This window comes from Phascolarctos cinereus, unplaced genomic scaffold (genome assembly GCF_003287225.1).
Source record: "Phascolarctos cinereus isolate Bilbo 61053 unplaced genomic scaffold, phaCin_HiC Scaffold_4;HRSCAF=312, whole genome shotgun sequence".
NCBI classification, from domain to species: Eukaryota; Metazoa; Chordata; class Mammalia; order Diprotodontia; family Phascolarctidae; genus Phascolarctos; species Phascolarctos cinereus.
The window spans coordinates 704700366-704720386 of NW_027555847.1; the positions used below are offsets into that span (position 1 = coordinate 704700366).

Genomic DNA, 20021 nt, shown 5'->3' on the forward strand with positions numbered 1-20021 from the left:
GTAGGCCAAACTTCCTTCTCTGGCCACCATTCACATGGACGGATGATAATACATATGGACAGAGACAGATAGATAAGAGAGTGATAGACAGATACAGAAAAGTGGTAGATAAGAACAAAAAGATAGATGATAGCTATGGGTATAGATCGATATGAATACAGATAGATGATAGTAGATATGGATATAGATAGTTGAGAGAGAAAGACAGAGAGGGAGAGGAAGAGGAAGGGGGGGAGAGATAGAGTCTCTGAGGAAAACAAAATGTCCCACACTTTCACTTGTATCATCAGGGCACAGGTACTTTACTTTTTCATTCATTCCTATTTAATTATTCATATTGCTTTGTGTTAACAATGATCTTAATTCCCACTTGTAGCATATTCTATAGTTTTCAAAATGCCTTCCTCCTAACAGCCCTGTGAGGCCTGGGGTAGAATAAGTATAATCCTTTGCTTGAACTCACAACTATTTAGATCTAGAGACTTGAATTCAGATCTTCTCATTAAGTACAGGGCCCTGCTGTGCTCACTAAGACACTTACGCAGAACTATCTGGAGTTCACTGGAGAAAACATATTAAATCAAGCAGTTTAACAACAGGAAGTGACTTCCTCTAACTATATGGAATAGCCAACATTTCTATAGCCTTTTGCAAAGTGCTGTATGTGTGTAGGTATGTATATATGTACATATGCTTGATAACTCTGAGTGCCAGCGTTAACTCTGCCATCCATTTTACAGGAGAAGAAACAGAGACTGAGAAAGGCTGAGTGACTTGCCCAGTTACCAGATAGCTAGTGAAGATTTGGGCCAGGGTCTGTACTCAGGTCTTCCTGAATCCCACTTCAGCATTCTATCTATGCCATACAGGCTCTAAAAGCTAGGGATGTTTTAGACTGAATTCTGTTACACACAGCACTGAAATTCCAAAGAGGAAAAAATTCCAGTTTGTTTTAAGTTTTAAAAACTTGCTTCTCTAATGTGACCTTTTCTTCTGTATTATTAATAGAACAGAATAGAATGGTTTGATTAAGATTCAAGGTCACAGTTCAACTTTCTGTAGTAGCTAAAACTAACTGAAAAAAAAAGAAAGGGGGATATATTTAAAGAATGTATTAAACGTTAATTTTCATAAAAGTGAAAGCCAATGCCATTGTGAATCAAATTAAAAAATGTGAATTCTTTTCATCTGAGATGCTTAATTGTCCCTGTTGGTGATTACAGAATATTTTACACATATAACCTCCCCCCCCCATGAGGGGTCATCCAGTCTCGAATCTCAGCAATTCCCTTTAGGAGCCCACTCCTCCTTGAGACAGCTCTCATGTAGAGAAACTTCCCCCACTTCCCCTCATTGAGTCTCCTGCACTTCTACTCAGGAGAATGAAACCAAACCCTCCTCCACATGAAACCCTTTAAGAACCTGACAACTCTCATCATCAAGGCCTTCTCTTCTCCAGGCTAAAGACCTCTAGTTGACCTTGAAGCCCATCCTCCCTAGAACTAAGACAATGTTTCAGGTGTGCTCACAAGTCAGCAGATCTGGGGTTAAATCCTGCTCCTGACACTGACCTCTGGGACTGAGCAAGTCACTCAGCAAGTCCCCACCTTGCCCCCCAGATCTTCATCTGTACAATGAAGTGGCTGGAGCAGATGGCCTCTGAGGTCCCTTCCAGCTCCACACCAAAGATCCTAGGAGCCTTAAATGCAGCCAAAGACTGGCTCAGATTTTTTTTGGCTGCCATATTACATTATTGATTTTGTAATGAGTTTGCAGTCAATGAAACTCCTCACATTTTGTTCAGATGGCTGCTGGCTAGCTCTATCCTTTCCATTTTATAAATTTATAGTGCAGATTTTTTGAACCCCAGGTGTAAGACTTTACATTTATCTGTACTAAATTTAATCTTATTTGAGTTATATAATGTGTTAGAGAATCACAGAACTATAGGTTTGAAATTGAAAGTGCCCTTAGAGGTCATTTTATAGATGTAGAAACTGAAACTCAAAGAGGCTGATAAGCTTGCTCCAAGCACACGGGCAGTGTGAGAATTCAGATTTAGAGTTAGGTTTTCTGTCCCAGTCCTAGCAATCTTGCCACCATGCCATACCATCTGCCCAATCCTCCCAACTCTGTGCTTCCTGCCAGTTTGATAAGCACGCCCCCAATGGCTTCATCCAAGGCAAAGACAAAAACTGAAGCAGCTCACAACCCCTCCGAGACTTCCTTCCAGGCTGACATTAAGCCATTAATGACTAGTCCTGACTACTCTGGGGTCTGGCTTGTCAAGCTGTTCCACATTCACCTACCCATCATCCATTTAACCCACATAACTCCATCCAGTCCATAAGAATTTCATGACAGCAATGAAGCAGCTTTTATATTTATGTGTGTGTATGCATGTATGCATATAAGTATTTCCACATATACTGAAATGTTATTCCAACTCTCCCCCCCCCATGAACTATCCTGTTCCTCTTGAAGAGGTATTCCTTGTTAAGAGTACGTTCCAGATATGGTTCCCATACATGAGACGTACGATGCTGAATTTGCCTTGTTAAGACCTTTAATTCACTCTGACTATCTGCATTTTTACTTCAATTCAGACTTTCTGGGTGTCAGTTTTCCTTATTTGTATACCAAATCCATTTATTAAGTATCTACTACGTGTCAGGCCTGTACTGAGCCCTGGGGATACAGACAAAATTACAAAAAAAGGCACAAAAAGTGTCCTTGACCACAAAAAATTTGCATACTTCTGGAGGAAAATAACCGTACACAGATAAACAGATGCAAAAGTAAATGTTTAAAGCACTAACAAGCATAAAGATCTGAAATGAGCTAGTTGGAGAGCGAGCACTGAAAGTGAGCCTGGAGGAGAGGAGGGTGAGCACTGCACGCATGTAGGAGGGGTGTCATGCAAAGGGAGGGGAGAGGGAGGGGACTAGCCCACTGGCCCATGGAGCTCAACTGCAGTGGACACCAAGGGGAGGCACATCTCTGCACAACATCCCACGGGCTGTTCTCTCACTCCAGCCCTTCTTGGGTTGTTGTCTCTTACTAATTTCTGGGCATGTGATTTTTCTTCATTCTTTGTAGCTACTCTCTATAATATCTGGCTGAATACGCATACAATACGCATGCACGGCACACACACACACACACACACACACACACACACACACACACACATACACACACACAGAGTTTTTTCCTTCTCCTTCCTTTTCAGGATAAAGCCCTTTTGATGATAATTGCAAGACTCCAGGCAGTTCTGACCAGCCTGTGACGGGTGAGAAGCAGTGCTGTCCTTCCAGTGAGGAAGGTCACAATCCTGACACACGTCACTGAGCTTACAAGGAGCCTTGTGTTCTTGCTTTACAAAACAAGGATGTTGTAAAGCTCAAAGCAGGTAATGGATAGAAAGCATTTAGAGAATATTCAAGTGCTATGTAAATCTACATAATCAATACAGTTATTATTAGGTTTTCTCTATCCCTGGCCTGGAGTCTGCCATACCCATATTTAGTCATGCCCCCCCCCAAAGTACGAATTAGACCACCTTGCTGTACACTAGTTTATCTGAAAAAGATCTGGGGCCTGGGAGGACAACAAGTTCAGTCACTACAACCATGTGTCGTAGCTGAGAAAGCTGGCATGACCTCAGAAGCCTCGAGTGAGGAATCAGTAATATGGCCGCTCTCTGTCCTGGTGCTGTCATCCTCCAAGTGCTACACTATAGGAAAGCCAGTGGGGAATAATTGCAGAACACACAGAGGTGGGTCTGGCCTTGGAAGAGCCTTTGAAGAATCTGTGAATGACAAGCTTGGAGAAGACCTCGGGGAGACAGGAGAGCTGGCCACCTGTATTTTAAGGGCTCTCACATGGCAGGAATCAGACTTGTTTCCTCATCTCCAAAGGGTAGAGCTTGGAACACGGCAAGTAGGGGAACCAGGCTTGATTTTAGGAAAAGCTTCCTCCTCATTCTAGGTCTCCACAAGGGCATTAGTGGGGTCCCTTTCATTGCATCCTTTTAAGCGCAGGCTGGAGAGTCACTTGCAGGGGATGTTGGAAAATAGACTCTTGATTGGCAATAAACTGGCCTCTGATATCCTTGGCCATAACACCTGTCCTTAAGGGGCTACACCTGAGTTGTGGTCTCAATCTTATTCAAACATTTGCTAGGCATTTGCAAAGCCACACCCAGAGGAAGGTTCAGCCCAGAGATGATGGCTTTCATAGAGCTTACATAAATACAAAGTAACACATATGCAAATAATGGACCCCAGAATACACAGGTAGATGTCTGTGGGATTAGCCATCATCCTGGCGGGTGAGGGCATGGGCATTCCAGGCCGAAAGAACAGAGTGGACAAAGACATGGAGGCAGGAAAGCAAGGCTGAGCAGACATGCACATGGGAACAGAAATGCAAGGTTGGAAAGGTGGGCACAATGCCCATGTATGATGCCTTCAATGCCAGAATGACATATTTGACATTTGGCAGGAAATGAGGAGCCACACTTGTGCATTAGGAGGAAGAAAGGATGAACGGATGGATGGATGGATAGATGGATGGATGGATGGATGGATGGATGGATGGATGGATGGATGGATGGATGGAGGGGAGCCTGGAAGCAGGGAAAGTGATTAAAGGCAATTGCAATAGTGCAGGCAGGTGGCAAAGAGGCTGTATATGGTGGAAGCGGGAGGAGAGCCACTGTGCTGGAAGAATGGGAAGGTTTGGCTCCTGTTTGTGTGGGGAGGGGATGGTGAGGGAAGAACCCAAGAGAATTCAGGCAGGGTTCAAATATGGGAGAAGAGTGAAGGACAGGGCCACAGACCGAAATAGGGAGGTCAGAAGGAGGAGGAAAGGCACATAGGTCCTTCCAGACAGACTGAGTTTAAGGGGTTAACAAGAAATACAGTGATGTCCCCTAATACAACCCACAGGTCAAGGTAGATAATGGGTGCTTAATAAGTACTGAGACTGATTCTACTGTTCTCTCCATGCCAGTTGCCTGACCCTGACACCCAACAGGCAATGTACTTTCATTTGCTTTTTTGGTCCCGGTGATGGATTTGTTCTGATCCATGCACATACTCTCATTTAGTTCCCCTTGAGAGCAATAACACTTACATTCAGGTCAAGTAGCTAAAGGTATGGATGGGGTCAAGCTCTGAAAATCTGCTCAAAAGTGACAATAACTAGTCCATCCCGAGGCCTGGTAAATGCACTAAGGACCTGGTCACTTCTCATACAGATGTGGACAGAGTCCTCATTCACTGGCCTTCGGCTTCCAAAGATTCCAGATCCCCACCTAGTTCAGGGTTAGGATTCCACATCCACGAATAAGGCGAGTGGAAACAAGGCAAACCTCACAGGCAGGGGCACGGCTTCCTGAAGCATGTACCGTGCTGGCAGGTGAGGGTGTGCTCGGCCTCATCATAAGCCTGAGGCATGAAAATAAAGGACATCTTTCCTGAGGACACTCACAACATAATTCTGTTGCACCTAACTTTTAAGGAGTGCAGAAAACAGGGTAAACCTGTCACTTTGAAGGCCTAACATGAACTACAGCGGACAAAAATGGGCACCTGTGGGTCATCCTCCAGGCAAATGCGGTCTACTTGAAACTCAAAGGTACAGAGGGAAGAGTTCAGGGCTAAACTTCAGGTACCGTCAATGTTGGAAAAATCCCACAGAGTGAGACTAAGAACTAACCCTGTGACGGCACCAAGACTGAAGATTTCTGTGGTTTGTTGTAAGGCTACCATAGAAATCCTGCCATGTTAGCCCCAAAGGGCACAAAATATAGCTGAAAATCACCCCCAAGTGCCTTGCTTTTTTCTCCCCTAAAAACACATTTCTTGACATTTAAAATAAATATAGCATTTGCATTTTCTCTTTATCTGAAAAGATAACTATATTCCTATACTCCCAACACTTGCCAAAACATAGATTTGGACAAACTAGAAGCACTGAGTTGATACTCATTCATTTAGAATAGCCTCTGGCTGGCATTCTCATGAGAGACTTCAAATTCTTTGACTGGAATGACAACCTGGGCAGGTCTTAGGAAGGTGGGCAAGGCCACCAAATGTTGGATAATCAGTGAACAGGCTTTGTGAGCCCTTTGTGAGCAGGGATTTCAACATCTCACACATGTTGCTATGTATCACTTGTTTATGTCAAAAGGGACAGAGAAGATGAACAGGTTCAATCAGAGTGAAAGGATTCACTGACGTGGCCTCTTCCACATGCATCTATTTTACATGGTTTCTTTTAATCTTTGCATTCCATGTTTGTACAATTCTGCAGTGCAGAGTCATAAAAAAAGAAAAATGTTTAATTAAAAAAACTACAGCGACTGCCTGGCTATCATTCTTCATTTTCACACATGTCATGCTTGAGAAAGCTTTGCATATTTTAAAAAGCTATGGAATCTACTAAAACTGTCACACTCCCATCTCGGTACCCTCTATATGTCCACATTTGAGTAAATCAGTGCGGCCTTTATGGGTCCATAAAACTCTCTGACTCATCCCTGTGACATGGTGGTTTTTCCCCTCAATTTGTTCTCATTACCAACTGAAGTTAATGAGAAGGTATTAAAGAATGATTTGCAGTGAAATTATATTTCTGCTTTAGAGTAGCCATACAGTTATTCTGACTTTCTTTGCTGTCGTTGAACAGTCTGATTTCTTAAGAATGTACTAGAAGGTAGTTCCTCCTATTGTGAGCACACATGTCAAACTAATTTTACCAACAAGAAAGTATCAAAATTTGGTCACAGGTCTGAAAGCTTATCAGCGAAAACTGATATCCAGGATATTTTCTGAGATAATGCTTAAGAAAATGGATGCACACATACGAAAATACTCTACAAACTTTCCAAAGAATCCTCACTTTAATATACAGCACCATTCTTTCTAGAAAAGCACCAGTAGACAAAGAAATACAAGCCAAATATTTCTAGTGTCTTAAAATGACAAAGAAAATTCTTGCCCTGAAGCTTTGGGACAAAGAGTTGAAACTGTGCTGGTCCTTGCTTATGATTAGGCCCTGTCATTTTTGGAAGGCCAATTGAAAGAATGAGTTTTAATTTTTGGTTTTAAGGGGGAAAGAGAGGCGCATATCATTCTAACACAGGAAATGAACGAAGCCAGAATAAAGCCAAAATGAAGCCACTCTACTCACTTGGTGGATAAGGAACGGCCATTCTCCCATCTTTCCCCAGAGGTCGGTCTTCGGTTCCTACAGTTGGGATTTTTGATGAGCGTAGTGCTGGTGACACAGCCTAGAAAAAGATTTATAGGGAATATTTTATTTGCAAAGATGCAGCAAGGGTGAAGAGTTGGCCTTGGAAGCCAGAGCAGTTGGGATCAGGTACTGTCTTTAACACACACTGTCCGTGTAATCTTGGACCCATAACTGAACCTCTTCGGAACTCCAGGCAAATCTCTAAGGCAAATCTAAGTACTCCTCACTATCTCTCACCCTTCCCCCCCACCCATGTTCAAGCTGTTGCCAAGACCTGTTGACTTTCTTTTGAATACACCCCCTCCTCTCTTCTGACACTGCCCCCCACTCCGGTGCAGGCCCTTATCACCTCATGCCTAGACTATGGCAATGGCCTGTTGGTTAGTTGGCCTGCCTCTCCACTCCAGTTCATCCCCCATTCAGCCACTAAAGTGATTTTCCTAAAGCTCAGGTCCCATCACGATACCCAACAAACTCCCATGGCTCCTTATCACCTCCAGGAGCAAATCAAAATGCTCTATGTGGCATTGAAAGCCTCTCATAATCTGCCCCTTCCTTTCTTTCCAGTCTGCTTATGCCTTACTCCCCAACAAGTACTCTTCAGTCCAGTGGCACTGGCCTCCTGGCTAGTCCTGGGAACAAGACATTTGATCTCCCAGCCCCTTTCATTCTTTCTAGCTGTCCCCCATGTGTGGAGCACTCTCCCACATCCACACCAACTACTGACTTCCTGGCTTCCTTTAAGTCCCACCTAAAATCCCACTTTCTACAGGAAGCCTTCCCCAACCCCTCTTACTTCCTGGGCCTTTCCTCTGTAATTATCTCCCATTGATCCCGCACATATATTTGTTTGCGTGATATCTCCCTGGCTAGAATGTAAGCTCCGCGAGAGCAGGGACTGTCTTTTGCTTCTCTTTTTGTCCCCAGCATGTAGCACACTGTCTGGCACAGCACATAATAAGTGTTTACTGACTGATTAAATAAAATATAGGTTGAATGAAAATCATAAAAATACCATTTCTAAGTTAAAATTTGTGCATGAAGGTGATTTCAAAGATTCTCTAACAGATCCAGGTGATCCCCAAACTCCTAAATCCCGTGATATCTAGGAAGATTTCACAAAGTAAACTTGAAAACTATTCAACATGTAAAAAGAACAATAAGAAGTCATGTATCAGGTGCCAAGGATAAAAGATACAAGGTACTATTAACTTTACCCTTTTTGCTAAACACCCAAAGCATCGTGTAAAGCATTCCAGACTGGAAATTAGATCTCATCTGGCACTGATTAGAAAAGAGCAGACCACCAGCTTAGCCCCCAAACTTCACTTCACTAATTTTAATAACAGTCTATTGACAACATGTTGTCTGATTGTGGACTTGACTTAGCCTCACCCCAAGTTCATCCTCATCTGAATTATCAAAGATGTTGTCCAAGTCATGGAGTGAAGGGGCCAGGTCAGTCACTTGCGTAAGGCTGCCGGAGCCTGCTCTCCCGGCGGCACTCTCCTGACGGACGTCTGTGGGAAAGGAGAAAAGAAAAAGGGCCCACAACAGCAGGATGAGGGATGCCAACGGTTCTTTCCTCGTCTGACGCGTGGGAAATGAAATACGGATCTCAAGCAAGTATTTTCCTATGGCTTTTCTTACATTTAAAATCAGATTACAATTTCGTCATCAATTGGGAAAGGAAGAGTAAGACAAAGTAAAACAATATGAGAAAGATGGTGATAAGTTTATGCTGACAACTTGACTGCATTAATGGAAAAGAATCTTTTCTCTCACCTTATTTTATCAGCTATCTAAATAATGCAAATAATATTTTACACACCTGTTTTTGGAGTAGAACTGAAAATAGACATGGCATCCTTCCCATCGGGCACTGGTGTGGAATGACCTGGTGTAGGCATCTCTTTTGTACCAAATCCGTCTTCGGACTGCGTAAGAAATTCAGTCATAATAAACACATGCCCAGAAAACCAAGAGTATGAAATAGGAGAGCACGCACTAAGAAGTGGAGGGTGGAAAGTGAGAAATCATAGGTGAAAAGGCTCCCAATAGGACCTAGGCTGGCAAGGGAGAAAGGGCTGCCTTTTACCCTAGGAATCTGGGTAGTGTAGCCCCTCAACCTCCATCCAAAAAGACGCCCGCTTTTTTCTCTACTGAGTAATTCTTCTTGAAGCAGAAACTTTGTCTAAGGTACCCTCATAAGTGTGATGGTAACACAGTCAGAAAATGTTCAAATCCAGCCTGTCTTACACTTACTATGCGACCTTAGGCAGCCTCTGTTGGCCTCAGTTTCCTCATATGTAAATGAGGATAATAACAATCCCTATCTCTAAGAGTTGCTGTAAGGATCAAATGAGATATTTGTAAAACACTTCACAAACCTTAAACCACTATATAAATGCTGGCTATTTTTATTACTATGTATGTATTTGTCAATGCTAAAAATTTGCGTTTTTAAACCAGAGTACTGCATGTGGGCACATGTATACCCTCACCTAGTTCTCGAGATAATGATTTCTCCTAAATAACCACCTAGACTATGCTTACCTTTGGAACTATATCTCTAAATTTCTTTATAATGGTCTAGTATTTTAGGCCGTCTTACATTTCAAGAACAACAGTAACAGAATCTCATTATTTCAAATGACTACTACAATACTAGGGGTTTTTTTTACAAAGGGAAGACACCAAAGACCAAGATTAGTCATGATGTATATCAACTATGAGAACCATTGTTCAAATTTCAAATACTTAGAACAATTCTGAAAAACAAATATGCTGGAATTTGTAGAGGAGAGGAGATAGGTGGTACATTTGGCCTCAGTGTTTGGGTCAACATTTAAAACGGGGAGAAGCAGGATGCAAAGAGCAGCAAGAATACGTCACATACTTGAGGCATTTCTGTACACTTTACATCAACAGTGAAATAATTTGAGAAACTCAGATCCTGCTTTTAAATAACTTTCAGCTCATACAGCTTGACATGGCTAACAAAGCCCGTGTCATTTTGTGGGGCAGCCCAGTACCTTATTCTTTTTTAGTAGATCTTTCTCTGTTCCAAGTTTGCATTTCTTGTTGACAGTGAAACTGTACTTGATGTCACCATCCTCAAAGGTATAGGGGTCACTGGCATCGCCCAGGGTCTCTGCAGGCTGCTGCATTCGAGGTGATGGGTCAACGTAGCCTGCCGGCCCCTGGGGCTGCTTGTCTTCCCATATTTTAAACCGTTTGTTAGGTTGTGCTAAGAGTCTAAAGAAGTAAAATAAATCTAATTACTACTTGCCTAAGAGTGGAAAGCTGAGATAGTCTCCACTTTTTACTGGGTACATCAGAGAAGAAGCATGTGTAATAAATAAGGAAGCAAACAAACCAATATGGGACAGTGAGTGGATGGGTGAAACCTAAAAAACAAATTTACATCATGACACACCAAACTATCCCAGAAACTGTTTGATTTATATCATCGGCAAATCAAATAATTTAATAAATCTTCGTCTACTGAGAGGGAATGCAATGATCACATGCTTTAAAAAATTTTTCCAGCACATTTGTACAATAGCTGATTTATTTCCCTAAAAATTTCTTTGGTGAGACTGTTATGGACAAATGCCCCCAATTCAGAGCATGTGTAGTCATTCACAGACCAATACATGCATACTCATCATGTATGGAGCCTTCCTCAAATATTTTAGCTTTGTAAATAAAAAACAAAATACCAGCAGAATAGAAAAACACACAGGAGTACAATATTTTGTTTTTGCATTAAGCGGCCTTTGGGAAATTAGTGAACATGAACTGCTTTTTCTAAGCCCCGATTTTTAAAACTTCCTGTGCTTAAATGATGACCTTTGTTCTAATTCTCTCTTTGACTTTTCTTATGACTTAATATTTTTACAAAAACATCTTGGGAAAGATTCTGTGGTTCACATTGGAGCTACAAACCTTACTGAGAGAGATGGTGAATAGACAGAAGGGAAGTAAGACTTGTATTTTTTATAAACAGAACCCTCTTGTTGAATGACAATGAATCTCAAATGTTAGGTCAGTTTCCTTACCTTTTCAGTGCAGTGCTGTCTGAATTTATCTCCATCTTGACATCATACTGCTCACCCTGGAGCTCTGGAGGCCTGAACTCTGGGTCATCACTTGGTGGTAGGTGGTAACTGTGCCATTTATCAGATGATTCATAATTGGGGGGCCCAATCCCACAGTACAAGGCTGTCTCACTGACCTCAGCCAACAGGGGCAGTCTCTGGCCCACAAAAACAGTCCTGTCATCCAGGCTGGACAACGGCTGCAGTTCGAGCCCATTACTATAGAGGGCTGGATTCACAGGAATGGACGGTGGGTCCAAACTCTCTGCTTCCTGCCCTCTTGGCTGGGGGCTGAGGGTTGGAGGCAGAGGGGAAATGGGGGAATGGGGTGAATCCATGGGATTCAGATGCATTTGTTTGTTTGTGTTTCTGGAAGGCACAGCCAGCTGCTTATCATACTTCCTACCGCTTGGGACCTCCAAGGAGGCATCTACCCCAGCCAAGGCCAGCTTCTGTCCCGGCGCATCCTGCTCCATGCATAACTCTTCGCCCACCGAGGGCCTGTGGTGGAATGGCATCACGGGCCGCTTTTGAAGTTTGTCTCCTTTTTCTTGTCTTTCTGCTGTTTTGTGCTTGGAAGAGGCTGGAGGTGGCAAAGATGAAGAAGACGGTGGGCCAACCGTGAACGCTGGCTGTGATATCGAAGGGGGCCGGCTGGGCCCAACCGCACAGCGCTGTTTGAAAAGCTTATGCCTAGAATGAGGAAAGAAATAAAGTTACCATATAAAGGTTTCATTCTCATAAAGGACCTTTCTGAGGAGACCAAAAGTGATGCTTCACACAGCATTCATCTATTTTTGTAACTCACACTAAGCATACTAGGGCATTGCAAACTTCTATCTTTTAATTGCCCATAAAGAAAATAGACTCAGTACAACTTAGGAGAATGAGAGGAATAAATCCTGAGCAGGCTGACTGGGGAGGAGATTCACTTGTGCAGAAATAGCGTGCTCCTAATCACTTTATTCAGAGGAATCTGATTATTTTCATATTGTTAAGAGCTCCTGAGTTTTGAAAAATCTATTTATATCACATACGATTTAACAGAAAGGATCTGAACCTTAATAACACAACTCCTCACAACAAACACCCCAATCCCATAACCTTCCTTTTTGTTCCTTTCAGACAGGGAATTATAAAAGTCAGTGGATCTACAAGAAAGCGCCTTACTTAACAAACACAAATCTTGGGAGGACAAGACACTGAATGTGAAATCTCCATGACCTCCTAATGAAATGTGCAATATAGAGCGAATGGAGTAATACTATGTGAGAAAGAAAGGGTCAAAACAACCTCCACCCCAAAGGCTCCAATTTAAGAAGGGTGGGGGTGACATCGGGCTTGAGTCAAGGGTGCTCAGGGTAGAGAGAGCTGGATGGGAGGCAGGAGACCCAAGGGCTGTGTGACCACTGGAAAGCCTTTTGTCTTCACAGAGTCTCAGCCTGCTCATGTGTAAAATGGGGCTAAAAGTGCCTGCATCACCTACATCACAGGCCACTCTATGGAAGATGCTTCCCCACAAAAATGTGAGTTATTACCATTATTGCGGTGGGTGAGAATACGGAAACATCTTCTCACAAACACATCTGAGCAGGAGTAACCAGGCTGCTCCCTTCCTAACAAACTCACAGGCAGGTTTCAGGGTGGGAAGCTGTAGGCCCCACTGGTGTTTAATCTGTACATAGAGTTGTGGAGTAGGTCAGCCAGATCCTGCCCAGGGATAAATCACTCCAGAAAAGAAAGCTTGGCCCTTGGACTGGCATCGGAGTAACCATTGAAGGCCACCAGGGTAGCATTAAATTACACAGTGCTACATGAAACGACACTCCAGTGGCTAATAAAACTGATTCTAGGGACATAACGGCATGGTTTAGCAAAGGAGCTGGCTGGCCATCTTGACCTATAAAGATGTTAAACATGGAGACCTAGGGCTGTTCCATAATGTGGTTGGCTGCTTTGGAGCTGACAGGGTTTAAAAGGCCTGTCCAAGGCTGAGTGGGGAAGGAGGGTGCTGGCATTGGGGTGAGCAAAATCTTGCAGGAGAATCATGTTTCCTTTATGGAGGCAGTTGGCTAGGAAGAGAGACAGACAGACAAACAGAAAGAGAGAAAGAGACAGAGAGACAGAGAGAGGGAGAGAGAAAGAAATAGTCCTTGACCTCACTCAAGCAGTTGACATTCTCTGTTCACAGTTAAATACTACATACAAAACACACACAAAGTAATGGAGGGCGCCGGGTGGGATGCTAACAACCTGAGGGAGGAGACAGAAGGCCCCAGGCAGAGGTGGCACTCTGGCTGAACCCTGAGGAAGGGAGGCATTTTACACAGTAGCAGTGAGGAGAGAAAACATGCTAGAACTGGGGTAAAGATAGCCTTGGCAGAGGCAAAGAGATGTAAGACTGAACTAGGAAACAGGCCAGTCTGGCTGGAATGAACCAGAGGCAGTAATGTGAAATAAATCTACAAAGATGGCTCAGAATCCTCTGACATTGATATCAAAAAGAAATTCTTTCACAGAGCACAGAAGCAATATGGGATACTGAGGTTCTTTAAGGGGGTGTGGCAAAGTATGCCCTGAACTCTGGGTTTATCATTTGGACAGCTGTGTCTAGATGAGAGCTCCTGCCATGGTCCAGGTGAGAAGTGAGGCGGATGCTCTGCCATTCCATGGTGTGCAGTGTGACTCTTGCTCACCATCAGCCCCCCTGCCCCACTTTCCCTGCAGATTGATCTAGCTCCCCTACTAGGTCCTACCAGCAGGGCCCTGTCACCCAGTCAGGAAAGAGCCAGTCTTTCCCACCTCTACCCTTATGGGTGGTTCAGGTTGGTGTCTCTAGGGGAAAGGCTGTCACCCTTCTGGGGCACAACTCTACCCCTTATCAAGACTTTTTTCTGGGTCACCAACTACCCTCCAGCCTGATCTGCTTTAGAAGATTTCTTTTATCAAGACTTGATAAGATTTTGCAAATTAGGGGAGCATGGAAGAAATTATCTAGGGGAAGAGTTCATGAACAAAGAAGAGATAGGTTCGTGGGAGATAAAATTGGTAATTCTGAGTATATAAAATTAAACAGTTTTTGCACAAACAAAACTAATGCAGCCCAAATTAGAAGGAAAGTAGGAAAAAATGTTACAATATATTTTTCTGATAAAGGTCTAATTTCTCAAATATATAGGGAACTGAGTGAAATTTATAAAAACAAGAACCTTTCTCCAATTGAAAAATGGTCAAAGTATATGAACAAGCAGTTTTCAGAGGAAAAAAAAATCAAAGCTAGCACAATGCTCTAGATCACTAATAATTGGAAAAATACAAATTAAAACAAATCGGAGGTATTACACCCATCAGATTGGTTAAGATGACAGAAAAGGAAAATGAAAAAAGCTGGAGGGGATGTGGGAAAATAGGTTGGTGGAGGTGTGAACTGGTTGAACAATTCTGGAGAATAATTTGGAATTATTCCAGAATGGCCATAACACTGTGCATACCCTCTGAGCCAGCATTACTGTTTCTTGGTTTATACCCCAAGGAGATCAAAGAAAAAGGAAAAGGACCCCATGTGCAAAAATATTTCTAGTAGCTCTTTTTGTGGAGGCAAAGAATCAGAAACTTAGATGATGTTCATCAAATGGGGAATGCCTGAACAAGTCATGATCTATGAATATGATGGAATGCTAAAATAAATGTGCAAAAATAAATGATGAAAGAGATAGTTTCAGAAAAACCTTTCAGAAAACTTATAAGAACTGATGTAAAGTGAGCAAAATCAGGAGAAGAATGTACATAGTAACAGCAATATTGCAAAGCTAATCAATTGTGGAAGACTTACTAACTCCAATCAATACAATGATCCACCACAACTCCAAATGACTCATGAGATAAAACGCTATCCACCTCCAGACAGAGGGGTGGACTCTGTACAGACTAAGGCATATTTTTTCTTTTTTTCCCCCCTAGAACGTGGCTAATGCAGAAATATGCTCTGCATGACTTTATATGTATAATGTGTATTATGTGTATAATATGTATGGTATTTCTTGCCTTGTCAATGGGTGAGGGAGGGAAAGGATGGATAGAATTTGAAACTGAAAATTTTTAAAATTCAGACAAAAAATGTAATTGGGAAATTTTTTTACAATAAATAAAAATGCACTAAAACATCAAAAGAAAGACTCTTGGACTTTGGATCGTCTTTGCCACAGCCAATCCTTAGAATGAGATCAAGCAGGAATTGTAAGTGCTTGGGGAGGACACAGGAAGGCAGGGAGCACCAGGAGGTTCCTGCCGAGTATGGCACAACAATGACTCACTAATAGCACAGCTCCAAATGGCTACAAGTTTGAGAGGGAAGCAGAGGGTGTTTCAGATCTGATTTGTTGACACCCACAACCCTGTTCAATTCAACTTTCACAAAAAAGGACACAAAATTTTGAATAGTTGTGATGACCAATCTTGGTCCCCCAAAGCAAATGAAGAAATGCAGTGACCCTTTCATGGGGGAGGTGGGGGTGTAGGATGCCACAGATTCTGAATCAGGTGGTGGGGATGAATTACTTTTTCTTTGTTTTGAGGGAGGGTTCCATGATCGTACAGAAGTTAGTGCAATGAAAAAGATAAAAGTTATCAATAAATTATTTATTTTTAAAGAAGTAGATTCAACAGTTTTGGCTTCTTAAAAAGGCTTGATAGAAATTTTACAGTCAGCTCTTTAAATGGAAGACTTGGCAGAGTCGAAAAGACTTTCTCTGGGGTTACCAACTTCAATAATCCTGCCACACTGAGAAATGACCTTGTCTCAGTGACCACTGTGTTCGAATGTCTCACTCTCACTAGAGCATAGTGCTTAGTGGTTAACCCTTGACGTGTTATCGAAAGATGTGTCCCTGAGAGCTTCCAACAAGGAAAACATTCATTTAACTAATGATAACTCCCCATTTTAACCCTGTTACAATAATACCAAGGGCCTTTCAAGGGACTCTGGCCAACCCCTTTATTCTTCAAGTTCAAGGGGTTTTCAGCTTCACTGAGACAGCTCATACATGTGCTCTGCCCCTCTTTCCCAATGAAGCTTTCTTGCTGCTCAGTGACCTTCATTCAACACTAAAGAGAAACAGTCAATGATCACTAAGTGCAAGGGCCTAGGTTAAATATTTCTGTATAGCACAGCTCTCTTAGGTCACATCTCCTCCACCAGAGGCAAGACATGAGTGGGGTCAGGGTTATAATTCTTATTGTTCAGATGGAAAAAAAAACCAAAACTCCACCCAGAAAGGTGCCAGAGCTGGTGAGTGACTTACCAGGGCTATAAATCTTGGAACTGTCAGAACTCTGGCTTGAAGCCACATCTCCTGAGTCTATGAACTCTGTTTCCACTCCCTAGGACTGCATCGATACAAGAGCCCCTCTTCTATGCTTTACACAGAGTTAATACATGAAAATCATAACTGTGACTCACATCAATTAGGATCTGACCATGTCCCTTACAATGGGATTTGACTGAGGATTATTTTAATACTGACCCACTCCTAATTCATTATTATTTGATTAGATTTATACGAAACACATCTACTGTGCAAATAAAGGTACAGTTGAAAAAGAAAATATTAACTGGAATGATAATAATGTTGGAATGAATAGATAATAATAAAGAAATTTGTCCATTGACTTCCAGATATCTGTGGCCATAAAGTCCCACAGACCTCCATTCTGGGCTCTCTTCTCTTCTCCCTCTGTACCACTTCACTTGGTGATCTCATCAGCTCCAATGGATTTAATCACCATCTCTATGCTAATAATTCTCAGATATACCAGTCCTACCCCAATCTCTCTGTAGCTTTTCAGACATCTCACACTGGATGTCCAGTGGACATCCTAGACTCAACACGTCCAAAGCAGAGCTCATCGTCTTTCCCCCTAAACCCTCCCCACCTCCTACCTTCATTATTACTATAGAGGGCAACATCATCCTCCCAGTCCCCCAGGTTCACAACCTAGGAGTCCGATTGCTTCCAGGAACAAACAGAAAATGCTCTGTTTGGTATTCAAAGCCCTGTATAACCTAGTCCCCTCCCACCTTTCCAGTCTTCTTGCACCTTCTCTGATGCAGTGACTCATGTCGCCTACATGTTCTGTGAACAAGACCCTCTATCTCTTGGCTCTGTGGCCATCCATCATGCCTGGAAGGCTCTGCCTCCTGGCCTCCCTGGCTTTCTTTGAGGCCCAGCTACAATCTCACTGTCTACAGAAAGCCTTCCCAAACCCCTCTTAATTCCAGTGCCTCCCTCTCCTACTTTCTTGTTATCTTTTCCACAGCTTGTTTGTACATACTTGTTCACTTGTCTGCCCCGTGAGACTGCAAGCCCCTGGAAGGCAGGGATGATCTTTTGCCTCTTTTTGTATCCCCAGCACTTAGCACAGTGTCTGGAGCACGACAGGCATTTAATAAATGTTTACTGAGTGACCAACTTACTGATGGAAGAAAGGATCTGACTCCTTGTACTTGTATCACATCTGTTTCCTCAAGGCCAGTGTGGAAAGATCACAAGCCTGGGAGTCAAGAAAGCTGGGTTCCTGTTCTGGCTTACTTAGAAGCTAGGTGACCTAGACTAAGTCATTTCTCTATTCTAGCCTTAGCTTCTTATTCTGTAAAATGAAGGAGTCAGAGGAGATGAACGCTGAAGTCTACAAAGTGGAAGACACACCACACTCCCTCACCCTTACCCTGACACACATACCCCATTTTAGTCTGGACAGAGAAGAACTATGTGGGATCATGGGAAATATGGCTGAATGAGCAGATGGCGGCCACATTCTGGAGTGCTTGAGCAGGTGTCAGGGAGTCAGGTGATGGGTCTAGTCTGGGCTGGTGACCAGAGACAACAGAGAGAGCCCAGGCCAGAGAATCCAGAGATAGCTTGGAGTCTTTGTTCTGATTCTGAGAAGCCGCGTGTACGATCTCTGAGCCCTATTCTCTCATTTGTAAAATGAGGATGATAACGTGTGTACTACATTCTTCATGGAGTTACTGTGAGAACATCACTTCATCACCTCCAAACGCCACGTAAAGGTGGGCTCCCTTACAGAGGCAGAGACATCAGCTAAAGGGCGGGGGCAGACGTTCAGGGAAAGGAGCTGGGTATTAAAGTCATGGCTGTGCATATGGAATGGAAGAGATTAACCCGAGAGAGATTTTGAAGGAAGGGATGATGGGACTTGGTAACAAAGGCTATAGGGGAAAGGGTTAAAGACAATGACGATTCTTCTAACATGGAAGAATGAAAAAACTAAGCACAGCCTTCAGTGCCACAAGTGGTACTCATGAGAAGGGCAGCTAGCTGGGGGGAAATAGGATGAGCTCCATTTTAGCCATTCTGATAGAAATGAGGGGAGGATGTCCTGGAGTTATCATTTCTGACATGCGCAGATCTGGAGGACCCAATCACAGAAGTGAGCATGAAGGCAATGAAACAGCCGCTCCCTCCCACTCACCAGCCTTTCCACCACCCACCTGGAACAGGAACAGCTGGCTCTTTGGGCAGGATCCACGAAACCCCAAGAAGGAGGAGGAGGAGACTCGCTAGAGGCTTCTTCCTCCAGGTGTGGAGCAGAGACTTGACTCCTCCTGCAGGGAAAATTACCAAAGACAAATCTGTTAGCAGCCACCCGCACTTCCCAAAGGGCCCTCTGAAACCATCCTGGAGACACTAATCACAACGGCCAGCCAACGACATGGTCGTTGCTGCCAAAGCTGGGCTTGATGGACCCGAGCTAAGCAGCAACAGCCAAGATGCACACGGAGCTCAAGCCCAGGGACCTCCCTGTGCTCAGAGGCGGGAGAGAGGGGCAGCCAGCAAGACTCACCAACTATTGGCGGCTGCTTTTCAAAACAATCCCTCGAAGACACGCTACCCTAGAGCCAGAGCCTCGCTGTGTGATTTTAGGGGAAGGAGAAAATTAATTCCTTCTACCGCTTCAAGTCAGTGCCCTCTCTACAACTAAAAGTCTCAGAGCTGCCTAAAGACCTGAGGCGTTCAATGCTTGCCCAAGTCTCATGGCTACCACATGTCAGAGGTGGTACCTGGACCCTGATCCTCCTAGCTTTGAGACTAGCATTCTATACATACTGCCATGTTGAAAGCAAGCTCCTTCAAAGCATCTGTGCACATAACACTGTGTAAACCACTTCTAGCACAGCTCTGGAATTGAAGTGCAACATAAAACATGTCACCTCAGTTTTAAATTAATTTTTCAGGGATTCCCATGGTACGTAAAGGTACTGAACAGAAAGTGTTCTATAACATCAGGCATTAGCTGGTGAAAAAAAAAACTGAATCTCTACCCTTATGAATAATCATAGTGGGTAATTGGGACAAAAAGAAAGAGGTGGGGAAGGCTGTGGCAGAGCCATGACATCTTATCACAGGACTTGGAGTCAGCAGACCCCAGGTTCAAATCCTGACTCTATCCTTTACTACCTGTGTAAGCACTGCTAAGACAACTCGGCCCTCGAAGCCTCACTTCCATTACCAGTAAGATAAGGGGGCTGTAAGGACTAGATGACTTCTGTGGTCCCTTCCACCCCAGACCTATGATTACAAAAACATCATCTTTCTATGAATGGAAATAAAATATTTTAACATTCATGCGGCATTT

The 20021-nt window shown here is 43.3% G+C and overlaps 1 protein-coding gene across 6 annotated transcripts in view; it reads right to left on the reverse strand.

Moving 5' to 3' along the window:
* The window catches only part of MED13L (mediator complex subunit 13L), a 395342-nt gene that overhangs the window by 43212 nt on the left and 332109 nt on the right, over window positions 1-20021 (reverse strand). For all 6 annotated transcript variants that reach the window (XM_021008008.2, XM_078154351.1, XM_021008010.2 and 3 more), the window contains 6 exons: window positions 18877-18990; window positions 11328-12059; window positions 10299-10521; window positions 9095-9200; window positions 8659-8783; window positions 7201-7300 (listed from right to left, as the gene is read on the reverse strand). In XM_021008008.2, the coding sequence (XP_020863667.1) occupies window positions 7201-7300; window positions 8659-8783; window positions 9095-9200; window positions 10299-10521; window positions 11328-12059; window positions 18877-18990 (1400 nt within the window). The remainder of the gene's footprint in view (window positions 1-7200; window positions 7301-8658; window positions 8784-9094; window positions 9201-10298; window positions 10522-11327; window positions 12060-18876; window positions 18991-20021) is intronic.